Genomic DNA, 17969 nt, shown 5'->3' with positions numbered 1-17969 from the left:
TTTGGGGCGCCTGGGTGGCTCAGTGGGTTAAAGCCTCTGCCTTCAGCTCGGGTCATGATCCCAGGGTCCTGGGATCGAGCCCCGCGTCCGGCTCTCTGTCAGCGGGGAGCCTGCTTCCCTTCCTCTCTCTCTGCCTGCTTCTCTGCCTACTTGTGATCTCTCTGTCAAATAAGTAAAATCTTAAAAAAAAAATAAATAAATGAACTTTAAAAGGAGGAAGAGTAACCTGTCTAACACATTTGGGAAAAATAATGCACTATTTATAAGTTGTTTTAACTAATTTATTAAATTTAGGGCCCTTTTAGCAGGGGTTCACTCAAATAGTATAGCTTTAATTTCACTTTTAGAGAATTGCCTTTGTAGGTGGTTTGTGAATTGTGCATATCATTACTATGTTTTTATTTTTCATATAAATAAATAATTTATTATGATTTAATAATAACCAGACATCTTATTGGTGCTTCATATACACAGGATATTTTTCCTATTAGATCCAGTGGGATAGAGATTTGTTTACTGACTCATGGGAGAATGGGAGAAGGTGAGCCAGGTTAGTCAGAATAATAGAGTATTGAATTTTCAGATCGAACGGATGATTGAGTCCAAGCTTCCAATTTCATTTTTAATTATCATAAAAAACACATAATGTTAAATTTATCTTAATCATTTTAAATGTACAGTTTAGTAGTGTTCAGTATTTTCACATTGTTGTAAAAAATTAGTAAAAAAAAACCCTACTTTTTCGTCTTGTGACACTGAGACACCATACCTGCTAAATACTAATACCCCCTCCCTCTTCTCCTTAACCCTTGATAACCACATTTTTACTTACTGTTTCTATTATTTAGACTATTTTAGATATTCACATGAATAAAATCATATAGTTTGTCCCTTTGTGACTAGCTTAATTTGCTTAGCATGATGTTCTCAAGGATCATCCATGTGGTAGCTTGTGATAAGACTTCCTCCTTTTTAAAAGCTGCATAATACTCCATTGCATGTGCATTCTGCATTTTCTGTATGTAGTCATCTGTCAGTGACAGGTTGCATTCACCTTTTGGCTCTTGTGAATAATGTGTTGTGGATGTGCAGATATCTCTTTGAGATTCTATTTTGAGTTCTTTTGGATAAATACTCAGGAGTGGAATTACTAGACATGTAGTAATTCTGTTTTTAGTTTTCTGAGGAACCTTCATACTGTTTTCCATAATGGCTCTGCCCTTTTATATTCCCACCAACAGGGCACAAGGATTCCAGCTTCTTTGCACCCTCATTAGTACTTAATATTTTGTTCTTTTTGTAGTGGTCATCCTGGTAGGTGTGAGGTGATATCTTATTGTGGTTTTGGCCTTAATTTCCTTAGTGATTAGTGATGCTGAGTATCCTTTCATGTGCTGATCGGACAGTACTTGTGTGTCTTCTTTGGAGAAATGTCTAGTCAAGTCCCTGGTCCATTTTTAAATTGAGTTGTTTTACGTTGTTGAGTTATAGAAGTTCTTACATATTATGGATGTTAACCCCTTATGAGATACATGATTTGCAGTTATTTTCTCTCATTCTCATTTTTTTCTTTCAGTTGTTTTCTTTGCACAGAAAATTTTTAAGTTTGTTGTAATTCCGTTTGTCTATTTTTTTCATTTTGTTGCCTATGCTTTTGGTGTCATATCCAAGAACTCCTTGCCAGATCCAGTGTTTTGAAGCTTTCTCTTTCTGTTTTCTTCTAGTTTAATAGTTTTAGGTCTTAGATTTAATCTAGTTTGTTAATTTTTTGCATATGGTGTAAGGTACGAGTCCAAATTCATTCTTTAGAATGTGGATATCCAGTTATGCCAGCACCATTTTTTGAAGAGACTGACTTTTCCCCATTGTGTAGTCTTGGCACTCTTGTCAAAAATCATTTGGCCACACATGCAAATTGAGCTCTCTGTTCTTTTCCATTGGTCTATATGCTTATCTTTATGCCAGTAAGCCTCCAGTTTGAAGATGGTAAAATGAGTATTCAGACGTGTATGTGACTTGCTAACGTCAACACTAGAAAAAAAGTAGCAAAGCATGGGCTATATTTTCTCATTTTTTGTCTTTAAAAAGATTTTATTGATATATTTGAAAGAGAGAGAGCGTGAGAGCAGTGGAGGGTGGAGGGGCAGAGGGAGAAGGAGAAGCCGACTTCCTGCTGAGGAGGTAGTCCCACATAGAGTTTGATCCCACTGAGATCATGACCTGAGCTGAAGGCAGTCACTTAACCAACTGAACCACCCAGGTACCCTTGGGCTATATTTTCTGACATTTAGCTCTATATTATCATACAGTAATTTGCCACATGGTTACCTTTGCTTATTCTGTCCTCTTTACCTTTGAATGCCTCCCTTGTCAGTGCCAGGCCCCCTCACATATCCTTTCTCCCTCTTCTTCGCCAAACTCCCTGTCCTTCTTTCTCCAGTCCCTCCGCCACATACCCACACCTTGCCTCTAATTCTTACTTTTAAAAACTTGACTCTAATCTCCTTGCTCCAGAAGCCTTCCCTGAGTTCATGTCCATAAACATACACCCCTTGGGGTAGGTTCTTGGACTCTGCTTACATGGATTTACTCAGTCATTCTGTGTAGTAGCAGTTGTCATTTGACATATATTTCTCCCTGTCATTTGAATGTGTGTTCTGTATAGATGGGGACTGGGTCTTACTTGACTTATATCTCCAGTGTCCTAACAGTACTTGGTACACAATAGTTTCTCAATAGATGTTGGCTGGATATAGATGGATTGGAGGATGGAAGGATAGATCTAATACTGTGGTAAACACTATGGTTAATATCATCAGAAGACCTAAAATCTTATCATAGAGATGAAACTTAAACACATGAAAAGTATAAATAGCAGTGTGTGGGGGGTTAAGATTAAATTTTATAGATTGCCCGTATATACTTGATTGAAGAATAATTGGGTGATGCATTAGCATTTATAAGTCCTCTAGGAGTTCAAAGGTGAAAAAGAGTACTGCTGCTGGACTAGTTTTGTAAGGTTTCATGGAGGAGAACTAGGACTTCTGAGGTATGTGGGATTTAAATACATGGGAGGAGGGTAGAGTAAATGTTAAGGTTAAAGGAGAGACAAAGTATTCCATGAACAGGAAGATTTTTAGAGTATTTAGAGGTCTTTGAGAAGATATTTTGGTTCATGTAAAACAAGCATGAAATGGAAGATGTGGAGGGATTTTACTGTTAAACAGGGAGGTTATGTGAATTCTGTAGAGTATGGTAGAATGTTGAGGTTTTTTATAAAGAGCATTTCAATATTAGCTAGTGAGGTGTGCAGGCTGCATTGGAGGTAGCAGAGTATAGCACATGTACTACATTTGTGATGATACTTTGTTTACAGACATAAGACTAAATGAGTTCCTGAATGAGCATGTAGTCAGGAGGAAATGAAAGGAAGGATATAGAAAGGGACTGTATCAAGGAAGAATTTGATGAGCCTTGTATCTGTTTTCATTTTCAAGAGGTGGCAGATTTAAAGATGATTGCTATTTGGTGGCCTGATGCAGTGAGAATGGCACCTGTTGTTATGTCCCAGCCATTTCTCAGTTCAGGCCTTACTCTTACAACCATCTCCTAACTGGTGTGGCCCCCTCCAGTTTTGCCCCATTTTTCATTCTCCGCAGTACTGCCAGATTGATGTTCCTGATATTCAGATTAGACCATGTCAGTCTCAGGTTTGAACATTTTAAGGGCTTATCCATTTCTTTTTTTTTTTTTAATATTGTATTTATTTGACAGAGAGAGAGAGAGAGAGACCATGAGAGAGGGAACACAAGCAGGGGAAGCTGGAGAGGGAGAAGCAGGCTTTCTGCTGACCAGGGAGGCCAATGTGGGACTTGATCCCAGGACCCTAGATTATGACCTGAGCCGAAGTAAGATGCTTAGCAACTGAGCCACCCAGGCGCCCCCAAGCTTTCCATTTCTTTCTTTCCCTTTTTTTTTTTTTTAAAGATTTTTTTTATTTATTTGACAGAGGGAGATCAAGTAGGCAGAGAGGCAGGTAGAGAGAGAGGAGAAGCAGGCTCCCCGCCGAGCAGAGAGCCCAATGCAGGGCTCGATTCCAGGACCTTGAGATCTGAGGCAGGGGCGCTCAGATCTTCAGCAGCTAAGCTGAAGGCAGGGGCTTAACCCACTGAGCCACCCAGGCGCCCCCCGAGCTTTCCATTTCTTAAAGATAAAGTCTGTTTATACTCGTTGGACTGGGATCCTAATCTTTTGTCATTTTGTCCTTCCCAAAGGAGTCCAATATTCTAGACACATTCAAACCAGTTTCCCAAATACACCTTTTTCATGTCTCAGTGTTTCATGAACATTGTTAGTGTTGTTTCCTCTTTCAAGATGTCCTTATCCTTCTCTACGTAACAACCTAATTTTATCCTATGACTTAACTCCTCAAGGAGTTAACTTCCCTGATTTTTTATTCACTTGCTCTGTTGGTGGCATAAGCCCTGTATTTATACAGCTAAATACAAATCTCTCTTTACTAGGTTTTGAGCTCCTTTAAATCAGGGCCAGGTCATAACAAATGCTCTGCAATAATAATAATAATAGTTTAATGCTTATTAAGCACTTACCTTAGGTCATTTACCTGTCTAAGTGTTGTATTTGTATTAACTCAATCTCTTCAACAACCCTATGTAGTGGATACTGTTACTGTCATCTTACAAATGAGAACAGTGAGGCTTAGAAAAGATTAAGTAACTTGTTGCAAATTAATATGGTTAATAACTGCCAAAGCTCAGGGTTGAATTTAGGGTCCATGTTCTTTAACTCCATATGTCACAGTGGCTTACTATGACATTATCTAAATGATGTTTTTTGATGAATTAAAATTCTTAAGTTTGATGTAGTTAAATTTATCTGTCATTTTATTTATAATTAAAAGTTCTGTGTCTTGTTTAAGAAGCTGTTTTCTATTCCCAAATTACAGTGGTATTCTCCTGTTTTACTTTCTGGAAACTTTGTTGTTCTTTCACAGTTAAGAATAAAGGAATCACCCGGAATTAATTTTTGTGTGTAGTAAAGGTAGGGTCAGATTTCATTTTTTTCCCATCCTGTCCTACCACCACATAGTGAAAGATTGTTACTTAAGTGTTGTTTGGTGCCACATTTACACAACTCAAGGGTCTGTGTATATGAGTGGGCCTGTTTCTGGGCTCTATTCTGTTTCCTTGGTGTGTTGATCTGTCCTTGCTCTAAAACCACTTTTTCTTAATTACTATAGCCTTATAATATGACTTTATATTTGGTAGAGTAAACTTCTAAAAATGGTTCTGTCTTTTCCAGAAACCCTTTGCTGTTCTTTATACCATTTTGTAGTTGTATTTTAAAATCAGCTTGACAAATTCCAAAAATGCCTTTTGAAATTTTAATTTGCATTGCTTTTGATCTATAGGTTAATTTGAATATGTTGCTGTATTGAATTTTCTAATCCTTGAAATGGTATTTCCATTTACTTACGTCTTCTTTGATTTATCATAGTTTTTAATATAATTTTTAAAAAATTGTAACAATCTTATACTTAAAGAAAAGCAGGGGCGCCTGGGTGGCTCAGTGGGTTAAAGCCTCTGCTTTCAGCTCAGGTCATGATCCCAGGGTCCTGGGATCAAGCCTCGCATTGGGCTCTCTGCTCAGCAGGGAGCCTGTTTCCCCCTCTCTCTCTGCCTGCCTCTCTGCCTGCCTCTCTGCCTACTTGTGATCTCTGTCAAATAAATAAATAAAATCTTTAAAAAAAAAAAAAAAAGAAAAGTAGCCGGTACAGTACAATGCCCCCGATTGAGAATAAATTGCTAAATTAATGTCCCATCACCCCTGAATGCTTTATATTTCCTGCAGATAAGGAAATTTTCTGGTATACATACTATATAACCACTAAAATCAGGAAATTAACATTGGTGCATTAATGTCTTCTAACCCTTAGACTGTGTTCAAATTTCTCTGGTTGTCCCAGTAATGTTCTTTATAGCAATAGGATCTGGTTCAGCATCACATTTTATGTTTAGTTTTCATGTCTCCTTAGTCTCTTTCAGTCTGGAATGGTTCCACGGTCTTTCCTTGACTTTTATAACCTTGACACTTTTTTTTTTTAAGATTTTATTTATTTGTTTGAGAGAGAGAGCGTGAGAGAATGAGCATGAGAAGTGGGAGGGTCAGAGGGAGAAGCAAACTTCCTGCCGAGCAGGAAGCCCGACATGAGACTCGATCCCGGGACTCCAGGATCATGACCAGAGCTGAAGGCAGTCGCTCAACCAACTGAGCCACCCAGGTGTCCCAACACTTTTTTTTTTTTTTTAAGATTTTATTTATTTATTTATTTATTTTTTAAAGATTTTATTTATTTGACACAGAGAGAGACAGAGAGCACAAGCAGGCAGAGAGGCAGGCAGAGGCAGAGAGAGAAGCAGGCTCCCCACCGAGCAAGGAGCCTGAAGCAGGGCTCGATCCCAGGACCCTGAGATCATGACCTGAGCCGAAGGCAGCGGCTCAACCCACTGAGCTACCCAGGCGCCCCCTAAAGATTTTATTTTTAAGTAATCTCTACATCCAACATGGGACTTGAACCCACAGATCTGAGACTAGGAGTCGCATGTTCCACCTGCTGAGCCAGCCAGGTACCCCTGACCTTGACAGTTTTAAAGGTTATGGGTTAATTATTTTGTATCATGTCCCCAAGTTTGTTTTTTTCTGATTTTTTTTCATGATTTTATTGAGATTCTCTCTCTTTGGCCCAAAGATCACAGAAATGATTCTGTGTTCTTATTGCAGGGTTTGTCCCACTCTGATGATACTTGCTTTGACCATCTCATTAAGGTGGTATTGCCAGGCTTTGTTGTTAAATTTCATCTTTTTTCCTTCTTAATTAATATTTTGTGGGGAAGTATTTAGAAACTATGCTTATATCCCATTCCTCGTCAGACTTTTAGTTTATGTCTATCAGTAGTAAATGTGGTTTCCTATTTTACTCAACAAGACTATAATTCTTTACTATCATTATTTATTTTGATGCCCATGTTGCCCTCAATTTGGCCAGTAGAATTCCCTTTAAGCTGATTTCTTTGTTCTTTTGACATTTCCCTATAATTCTCTGATATTTCCTTACTTTATGGCACAAAAAAGTATTCCCTTACTGCCTTACTTTCTGGCACAAAAAAACGTTGTTCCAGGCTTATTTTCTTCCTTACCCATTTAGTTCCATAGTCAACCATTTTTCTAAGAAGCCCTGGTACCTTTTAATGGAGAGTGGTATTTAGAAGTTAACATGTAGTGTTAGGTGTATTTGATGCTGTTAGGTGTCATGGCACCCAGGCCCTCTCATAGCTAAGAAACATATATGTTATATACATATGTGCACACACATAGGCACCCATGTCCATATGTATTTGTTTACTTATATATTGAAACTATGAGTTAATATCAATACCTTATCCCCAGAAATTATTCTGGTTTTCTCACTTACACATTTGTAACACTATTTTCCAGCCCCTTAAAGTGAGAAACGTTTTATCCTTGTTATGTCTACTTACTTGGCCAATCCTTCTGTATGTAATTAGTACCCCTTCATTACCCATTTCCTTATGTGAATGTCATCCTTATTCCACTCAGCCTTAGAAATCTGTGCCAGGTTGATTGTGTTCACTGCAACGTGGACTCCCTCTTCACCTTTCTTGGATTCACTCTGACTCCTCATGCTGGACTTCTCCACTGTGTGGATTCCTTCTCCATCCTGTTTTGGGCTTTGATGCCTCATGCCACATTGTCCGTTGGTATGATGTATAGTAGTCTTACCTCATGCGCAGTTTTGCTTTCTATGGTTTCAGTTACCCACAGGTGACTGAGTTTTGGAAGCAGGTGATCCTTCTGACATATGCCAGGTCAGTAGTAGCTTAATGCTACTTCACAATGCCTGTATTAATTCACTTCATCTCATCATGTGGACATTTTATCATCTCCCATCATCACAAAAAGGGTGAGTATAGTACATGAAGATATTTTTAGGGCACAGAGGTATGTGAGGAACAGACCACAGTCATACAGTAGTATATTCTTATAATTGTTCTATTTTATTAGTAGTTATTGTTGTTAGTCCCTTACTAATTTATAAATAAATGTTATCATAGATATGTATGGGGAAAAACACTGTCTATATAGGGTTTGGTACTGTCCATATTTTCAGGCATCCTGGGTGTCTTGGAACATATCCCTTGTCAATAAGGGGGGCACTACTCTAGGCCCTCCACATCTTGCTCAGGCTCTGATGTCCTGAGCTGGATCTTTCACTCAATTTGGTATAATATTTCTGACTAAACCAGAGATCTCATTAGATTTTTCCCTCTAAAGTTCCTTTTCTGTTTCAGGATTCAATCCAAGATCCCACGTTGCATTTAGTTCTGGCAATTTCTTACTCTTTTCTTATCTTTCATGACCTTGACTTTTTAAAAAATTTTTGGTGTTTTAAAGATTTTATTTATTTATTTGGCATAGAGAGAGCACACAGGCAGAGGAGGTGGGAGAGGGAGAAGTAGGCTCTCTGCTGAGCAGGGAGATGGATGTGGGGCTTGATCCAAGGACCCTGGGATCATGACCTGAGCTGAAGACAGCCACTTAACCGAGTCACCCAGGCACAGTGATGACCTTGACATTTTTGATAAGTATTATTTTGTAGCATGTCTCTCAACTGGGCATATTTGATGTTTTCTCATGATTAGATTGAGATTATATATTTTTGGAAGAATACCATAGAAGTGATGCTGTTTCCTCCTCCATGGGTTGTATTGGGAGGTACATGATGTCAATAAATGTATTACTGGTGATATTAACCTTAATCACTGGACTGAGGTGGTGTCTGCCAGATTTCTCCATCCTAAAATTACTGTTTTTCTCTTTGTAATTGATAAGTATCTTGGGGAAGATACTTCGAGACTTTGCTAATATCTTGTTTCTTCTCAAACTTTTGCCCACTGATTTTAGCTATCAGTATGCCATCAGTGGATCTTGCTTGTGATAATTACTGCTGTGGTTTTTGTCTAATGATGATTTTTAAATCTCTCTCATTCCTTCTGTACTAATGAATTGTAATTCTTCTGAAGAAAGAGCTGTGCCTTTTTCTCCATTTATTTACTTACTTAATTACTTATATCATTATTAGATTCTTGGATTTATTTTATTCAGTGGGTTATAGCCCAGTTTTACCATTCTATGGCTCAAATTCTTCAGGCGTTGGCCATTGGAGCTCCTTCAGGTTGACTCCTGTTTCCTTTAGACATGCCCCCATTCTTTTCAAGCACTTCCTCAATCTACCTACCTACCTACAATATGTAGGTAATTTGTCAGTTTCATTAGTTATTTCAGGTTAACTCTATTTTATGTCTGTCCTCTATTTGATTATTTTATGTTCTTTATAATTTCTACTCATTTGAATTTAATCTGTTGTTTTCAGCCTTTTAGCTTCTCTATACATAGATTTAAGGCTATAAATTTCCCTTTATGTACTATAACTGCATCCAGCGAGTTTCAGTATGTCCCATTTTCATTCAGGCAGTTGTAAACATTTTCAAATTTCTTTCTTTTTTCTTTCCTTTTTTTTTTTTTTTTTAAGATTCTACTAACTTTTTTGAAAGAGAGAGAGAGAGATGCACTAACGGGTGGAGTGTGGAGACGGTGCAGAGGGAGAGAGAGAAAGAAGCAGGCTCCCCACTGAGCAGGGAGCCCCATGCAGACCTCATTTCCAGGACCCTGGGATCATGACTTGGCCGAAGCCAGATGCTTAACTCACTGAGCCACCCAGGTGTCCTTCAACATTTTCTAATTTCTAATAAGATATTTTTCTTCGACCAATTGATTATCTAGTAGTATTTTTCCCCTAAACATTTGAATATTTTCTAATTTATACTTTGTAACTGATTTCTAGCTTATATTTTCACTATGACTATGTTTTGTATGATTTCAATCCTTTGAAATTTGTTGAGTTTTTTTAAGGTTCATTATATGGTCAGTTTTTGGAAATGTTCTGTGTGTGCTTGAAAACAGTGTTTGTTTCATATTTGTTGTGTGTAGTGTTCTATGTACGTCCATTGGATCAACTTTATATTGTATTGTTCATAATTTCTAAATTCTAATTTTTGTGTACTTCATCTAATTGATTAATGAATGAGATGTATTAAAATCTGCCACTATGATTATGGTATTTTGTTTATTTTTCCTTGTATTCTATATGTTTTTGCCATATAGAACTTTTTCTTAAATCCGTGTTTTTAGTTACATAGAAATTTACATTTATTTTATCTTCTTGATGACTTGAACCTCTTGTATTTGCAAAGTGAACCTCTATCTCCTGGTGAAGTCTATTTTATGCAGTTTTGATAATAGCAACTTTTTGGAGTTAGTGTTTTCTATGATCTTTTTTTATGGTTTGTCTTTTTCTATACTCCTACTTTTAGTATTTCTACATCCTTATGTTTAGTAAGTGTCTCTTGTAAGCATCATGAAATCTATTTTTTAACATCTTAATTTTAATTTTTTTCACTGTTCCAAGATTCATTGTTTATGCACCACACCCAATGCTCATGCAATATGTGCCCTCTTTAATACCTGCCACCAGATTCACCCATCCCCCCACCCCCTCCCCTCCCAAACCCTCAGTTTGTTTCTCAGTGTCCACAGTCTCTCATGCTTCATCTCCCCCTCCGATTTACCCCAATTCACTTTTCCTTTCCTCTTCCTAATGTCCTCCATGTTATTCTTTATGCTCCACAAGTAAGGGAAACCACATGATAATTGACTTTCTCTACTTGACTTATTTCACTCAGCATAATCTCCTCCAGTCCTGTCCATGTTGATACAAAAGTTGGGTAGTCATCCTTTGTGATGGCTGTGTAATATTCCATTGTAGATATGTACCATATTGTCTTTATCCATTCATCTGTTGAAGGGCATCTTGGCTCTTTGCACAGTTTGGCAGTTGTGGCCATTGCTGCTATGAACATTGGGGTACATATGGCCCTTCTTTTCACTACATTGGACAGCATCATAAAATCTTGTTTAAACCCACCCCCCCCTTTTTAAAAAAATATTAAGAGAGAAAGAGAGTACACACACATGCCAAATAGTGGGGGTGGGAGCAGAGGGAGAGGGACAAGCAGACTCTGTGCTGAGTGTGGAGCTAGTTGTGTGGCTAGATCTAGATCCTGGGACTGTGAGATCATGACCTGAGCTGAAACCAAGAGTCTGATGCTTAACCAACTGAACTGCCCAGGTGTCCCTAAAACTTTTTTTTTTTTTTAAATTTAAGATTTACTTATTTGAGGGGGAGAGGGGGCAGAAGCAGAAGGAGAGAGAGAGAAATCCCAAGCAAGGCTCCATGCCCAGGAGAGCGGAACCCAGTGTGGGGTTCAGTCTCTCCACCCCGAGATCATGACCTGAGCCAAAGTTAAGATTTGGGTGCTTACTGACTGAGCCACCCAGGTGTCCCTCCCTTCCTTTTTTAATTGGAACATTTACATACTTCATTTACACTTAATTTTATTGTTGGTGTTTTAGGGTTAAAATTTTATCATTTTACCATATATTTTCTTTTTGTCTTGGATATTCTGTTTCTTCTATCTTTCTTTCTTGTCAAGTTTTGGATTATTTTTCATTACTGGATTTTTAAATTTATTATGTTGTAAGTTAAATACAACCTTTTAGCGATTACTCTAAAAACTGTAACAAATCCTTCAGTTGCCAAAATTTAATGTCAGTTGGTAGTTTTATCTTCTTCCTGAACATTGCAGAACCTTAGAATTCTTTAATTCCATTTTCTCTTTCCCAGTCTACTTGCAATTGTTTTGTATTTAATTGTGTATGTATGTATTTACAACATCACAAGAGTGTATTTTATGTAGTTAGTATTCATTTAGTTTTCCCCACATACTAAACCATTTTTTAAAAAAAAAATTAAGTTTTTATTTAAATTCCAGTTAGTTAACATTACAGTATAATATTGGTTTCAGGTGTACAATTTAGTGATTCAGAACGTTTGTACAATACCCAGTGCTCATCACAAGTACACTCCTTAATCCCTATCACCTATTTCCCCTGCCCCCCCACCCACCTCCCCTCTGGCAACCATCAGTTTGTTCTCTCTAGGTAAGAGTCTGTTTCTTGGTTTGCCTCTCTTTTTTCTCCCCATGCTTTGTTTGTTTCTTAAGTTCCACATATGAGTGAAATCATATGGTATTTTTATTTAACTCTATTTATTTCGCTTAGCACAATACACTCTAACTCCATCCATGTCCTTGCAAATGGCAAGATTTCTTTCTTTTTTATGGTTGAGTGATACTCCATTGGTGTGTATGTGTGTGTATATATATTCTTTATCTGTTCATTAGTTGATAGACACTTGGGCTTTTCCCATAGTTTGACTGTTGTCGATAATGCTGCTATCAACATTGAGGTGCATGTATCCCTTTGAATCAGTATTTTTGTGTCCTTTGGGTAAATACCTAGTAAAATACCTAGTGGTACAGTTGCTGGGACCTAGGGTAGTTCTATTTTTAACTTTTTGAGGAACCTCCATAATGTTTTCCGGAATAGCTGTACCAGTTTAGATTTCCACCAATAGTGTAGGAGGCTTCTCCTTTCTCCACATCCTTGCCAACATCTGTTGTTTCTTGTGTTGTTAATTTTAGCTATTCTGACAGGTGTTAGGAGATATCTCATTGTGATTGGTATTTCCCTGGTCATGAGTGATGTTGCATCTTTTCATGTGTCTGTTGGCCATCTGTATGTCATCTTTGGAAAAATGTCTGTTCATGTCTTCTCACTTTTTAATTAGATTATTTGTTTTTTCAGTGTTTAGTTGTATAAATTCTTTATATATTAATATATTTTGGATAGTAACTCTTTATCAGATACATCATTTGCAAGTATCTTCTCCCATTTCATAGGTTGCCTTTTAGTTATGTTCATTGTTTCCTTCACTGTGCAGAAGCTTTTATTTTGATGAAGTCCCAATAGTTTATTTTTCCTTTTGTTTCTCTTGCTTCAGGAGACATATTTAGTCAGAAAGAGATTATTGCCAGTGTTCTCCTTAGGATTTTGATGGTTTCCTGTCTCACATTTAGGTCTTTAATCCAATTTGATTTTATTTTTGTCTATGGTGTAAGAAAGTGATCCAGTTTCATTCTTCTGCATGCTCCTGTCCAGTTTTCCCAACACCATTTATTGAAGAGACTGTCCTTTTCCCACTGAATATTCTTTACCACTTTGTCGAAGATTAATTGACTGTATAGTTGTGGGTTCATGTCTAGGTTTTCTATTCTGTTCCCATTGATCTATGTGTCTGTTTTTGTGCCAGTACCATACTGTTTTGATCACGACAGCTTTGTAATATAACTAGAAGTCTGGAATTGTGATGCCAACTTTGCTTTGCTTTTTTCAAGGTGTGTTTGGCTATTTGGGGTCTTTTATGGTTACATACAAATTTTATGATTGATTGTTCTAACTCTGTGAAAAATGTTTGTGATATTTTTCTTCTTTTTAAATTAAATTTAATTTTATTTCTTTTCAGTATTCCAAAATTCATAGTTTATTGTTTATGCTGATAGGGATTGCATTAAATGTATAAATATGTAAATTGCTTTGTTTATTTTAACAATATTCTTCTGATCCATTAGCATGGAATGTCTTTCCATTTATTTGTGTCCTTTTCAATTACTTTCATCCGTGTTTTATAGTTTTCAGAGTACTGGTCTTTCACCTCTTCGGTTAGGTTGATTCCTAGGTTTCTTATGGTTTTGCGTGCTTATTATTTTTGATCCTCTGTTCTTTCCTGCTTCTGCCATCTTGCATCAGACATTATCCAGGTGTGTGTGAAGAATACTTTGTCGAATTTTTTTTAATGAGTGTCCTCTCCTGGAATTTACAATTCCTCCAGGAGAAAAGTGTCCTTAAATATGAGGCTTATCTTCTGGATGTTTGTCTTCTCCTAGATTTTGTCCTGTTAATTCTTTACTATTTGTTGTTTTCTGTTGTCTTCAGTGAGTTTTTAAAAATAATTATTCCAGCTTTTCGTTGTTCTCAGTGAGAAAGTAGCTTGCTATTATTGAGCATAATTATTCCCTTTGTTGTAAATTGCTGCAAGTAGATTGCATGTTTAGAAAAGGATAGGAAGTTGAACCTGTTAAGAAAATGGTGCAGTTAAAAACCTTTCCTGTTAGTATTGAGGTTTAAAATACTTATTTTCAAACATGAAGCTATATTGTAGAAATTAACATTTCAATTTTTATAATCTTTTATTCCAGCTCGTGATGCTGATGAGCGAGAGAAGTGGATCCATGCCTTAGAAGAAACAATTCTTCGACATACTCTTCAGCTTCAAGTAAGAGTCTTTACATGGCTTCCGGATAGTACATTAGTTTTTTTTGTTTGTTTTCTGTTTTTTAAAATAACTGTGATATGACGTAATAAAACTTATTTTTGAATCGCTTTTTCTTGCCTTCATAGTGTTATATAGTAAAGTTATAAAGCATTTTCTTGTGCTTTCTATAGGGTAAAATACTGATTTTTATCTTAAAAGACAGTTCAAGGCAATATTGAATATGAAATGCTATGTTAACATGTGCCAGATCATTTTTAAATTTAGTATCTGTAGTTGGTTATTGATAAAACCAAATTATGCATAGATAAATACTAAGAGGTTGACCTTCTTATCTTGTTACAGGATTTGGCAGTTACCATGTGTTAGGCAGGACTCTTTGGGATGAAAGTAATAGAGGGGGGAAAAAACCCAAACTGGTTTAAGTAAAAAGTAAATCTGGCTGAGTTGTGGTTTGAAGTAGGCACTTCACCAATGTCATGAGGACCCAGAGTCACCATTTCTGTTTTCATGCCTCTTTCCTTCTGGGGTGGCTTTATTTTTAGATGGGTTCTCTTTGTGGTATAGTAAGATGGTTACAGCAGTTTCACCCTCCCATTATTGAGATATATAACCTGCTATTAGGAGAATGCTTTAGGAGCTCCAGTCCACAGGAGGCTGCTGTTCTTTCTGGACCATGGTAGGACTAACAGGATTAGTGCTGATTACCTTAGCTTCAGTCATTTTCCTAATCCTGACCAATCACAATTTCACAGTCATATGTTCACTCCTGTAGCTGGGATATTATGTGCTTTAACACTTTGCTGTTAGGATAGAAGATATTCCCCACCAAGCGAAGTCAGAATAGGGAAAAAAAAGATGCTGGGTGACAAAAACAACAAATGTCTACTCTGTCTTACTGAGGATAGTTTTCCATGTTTATTCCTCAATGAAAGAGCTTATATTGTGGCATTGGAGGATGTTGTTTTAATTATTTTGAGTGATAGGATTGAGTTATACAAAAGTGACATTTTATAACTCTTTTTCTCTACTTATTTTTGTCCTGTACCAGGAATTGACTTGATTAGACAAGGTGGTAAGGTGGTGTAGGGCATCCCAGGTCCTGCAAGACTGTGAACTCCCATCTCTTGAGAGTATTCAAATAGAAGCTTAAAAAACATTATTCAAGGATGTGGTTATTAAGAGACTATAAGAAATTAATATGGAGTCGAACTAGGAGATCTGTAAGTTACTCTTTGAGCTGTGCTTTTTAAAATCAAGTTCATAATTTCTAAATTTAGTCCATTTAATAAATGAATGTGGCATTATTTCGGCAAATTTATGATTCGGTATGATGATAAGTATTTTAAGAATCATATTAGCCTGGGGGTGCCTGGTTGGCTCAGTCATTTAAGTGTCTGCTTTTGGCTCAGGTCATGATCCCAGGGTTCTGGGATTAGCCTGCTTCTTCCTCTGCCTGCCGCTTCCCTTGCTTGTGCTGTGTGTGTGTGTCAAATAAAAAAAATAAAATCTAACAACAAAAAAAAAGAATTAGCCTGAATCTGGCAGTTTAGATTTCCTCCATGGTTGGTGAGACTGACATTCGAGTCTCTGTGATCTATTCTCAACTTGCCTTTCTAGTCATTTCTACCGTTATATCTCTCCATCAGTTTTTTACTAGAGTGTTGCTGTTTACTTATCTTTTCTGGTCTCCACATTCTTGCACATGATGTTCTCTCTTTCTCTCTGAAATGCCATCTGCTTCCATTGTACCTTTGTATACCACCCCTTTTCTTCAAAGCCTGGTTCAGAACTGACCTCTTCTGTGGAGCCCCCCCTCTGACTGACTCCTCTCTCCCCATAGTCCAAACTCAAAGTGATCTCTTTCTCTGGATGCCAGACTTCTTGCACAATTCACTAAGTCCTTATCATATTCTTTTTTTTTTTTTTTAAAGATTTTATTTATTTGACAGACAGAAATCACAAGTAGACAGAGAGGCAGGCAGAGAGAGAAAGGGAAGCAGGCTCCCCACCGAGCAGGGGGCCTGATGCAGGGCTCAATCCCAGGACCCTGAGACCATGACCTGAGCCGAAGGCAGAGGCTTTAACCCACTGAGCCACCCAGGCGCCCCCTTATCATACTCTTTTTGTTTAACTTCGAAAGTATGTGTAACTCCAACCTCCCCAATTAGGATTTGGACTCCTTAAGGTTGGGTACCTAATTTGATCCAGTTTGGGAATTTCTGAGCTTTTACTCAGAAGAAATAAGAGGAGAAGAAAATTTTAAAAAGTCTTAGACTCTGATAGCTTTGATATTTAACATACCCTTGTACAAGAGAATCTTTATATGTATTTTTCCTAAAGTTAATGTATACAGGACATTTAGAAATAAGTAATCAAATGTTAATTTGATTGGCAAAAAAGTAGAGTCTCCTCCCACAGATAGGGAGGTGTGATGAAGAACCTGACTCTGGAGCCAGATGTCTTGGTCTATATTCCAGTGCTACCACTTACATTTAACTCTTGACCTTGAACTTAGTCTGAGTTTCCATATCCTCATCTATAAAATGAAGATAATAAAAGTACCTGCCTTTATAGAGTTGTTTTGATGATTAAATGAGTTAAATGCAAATTTGTTGAAGTCATGCCTACCTATAGTGAGAACTTGGCAAATGTAGCTGTTCTTACTAATGAAACTACTCTATTTCCACTCTCAGTACTTTACATTCTGAAGAGTCAGTAGCTGTTAGATGAAGAAATAATTAAAGGAATTAACAAAGAAACAGATGATGTAGGTTGCTTTTCTATTGCTGTTTATTGAGTACTTTGAGATGTATAGTGTTCCATTCAGGCACTGTGGGTAAGTGCTCATGGAGCTTTCTTCCAAATGGGCATGAAGGGCATTTATATGTCTTCCTTTTCCATTGAATTTCATCTCTACTTCAGCCATTAAGCCATACTGCTTTGACCTTGTTATTACTGAGGGCTGCACTACCTCCAAAATACTGAATTTAAAAGTATTTTCTCTTTGGTCACAGTTTTATCATCTTCACCCTCTTACCACTTCTGAACTTCCCTTCTCTCATTTTGGTCTGAGCTCCTTTTCTCCATTTTTCCTGGCCATTTAGTACCTTTCTACTTTGCCTATGTTATCCTCCAGTATAGACCTTTTATTTGCTTCTTTTTAAAACTGATTTTGCTATCACCTTTAGAATTTTTTGTCACTGGATTTTTACTGTGTGCCATTTCTGGTCTCCATTCCCCAGGGCCCCCATTATCTGGTTTCTCTGCTTCTAGTACTATTAGAGGTCATAATATTGAGTGGCTGTATGTATCACAATTTAAATTTTGTCTAACTAATTGGATTTCTGTAACGATTTAACAGTCTTCTTATTGATTCCTTGGTTTTTTTAAATCCCCACAGTGGAATATTTTTTTAATTAGTTTTCAGTATCTAATACAGCCTGTTCCCTTCTTTATAGAGAAAGGTCTCGGGGCGCCTGGGTGGCTCAGTGGGTTAAAGTCTCTGCCTTCGGCTCAGGTCATGGTCCCAGGGTCCTGGGATGGAGCCCTACATTGGGCTTCCTGCTCAGCCGGGCAC

At 37.3% G+C, this 17969-nt stretch overlaps 1 protein-coding gene across 6 annotated transcripts in view; it reads left to right on the top strand.

The window, feature by feature from the left end:
- Nucleotides 1-17969, top strand: part of OSBPL9 (oxysterol binding protein like 9) — a gene marked incomplete at its 5' end in the record, with an annotated part of 170156 nt that overhangs the window by 79158 nt on the left and 73029 nt on the right. For all 6 annotated transcript variants that reach the window (XM_080802615.1, XM_080802611.1, XM_080802614.1 and 3 more), the window contains one exon: nt 14316-14392. In XM_080802615.1, coding sequence (XP_080658741.1) covers nt 14316-14392 — 77 coding nt within the window. The remainder of the gene's footprint in view (nt 1-14315; nt 14393-17969) is intronic.

The sequence above is a fragment of the Martes martes genome (assembly GCF_963455335.1).
Source record: "Martes martes genome assembly, chromosome: 4".
NCBI classification, from domain to species: Eukaryota; Metazoa; Chordata; class Mammalia; order Carnivora; family Mustelidae; genus Martes; species Martes martes.
Note: the sequence above shows the minus strand (reverse complement) of the source record. Positions and strands in the feature narration are given on the sequence as shown.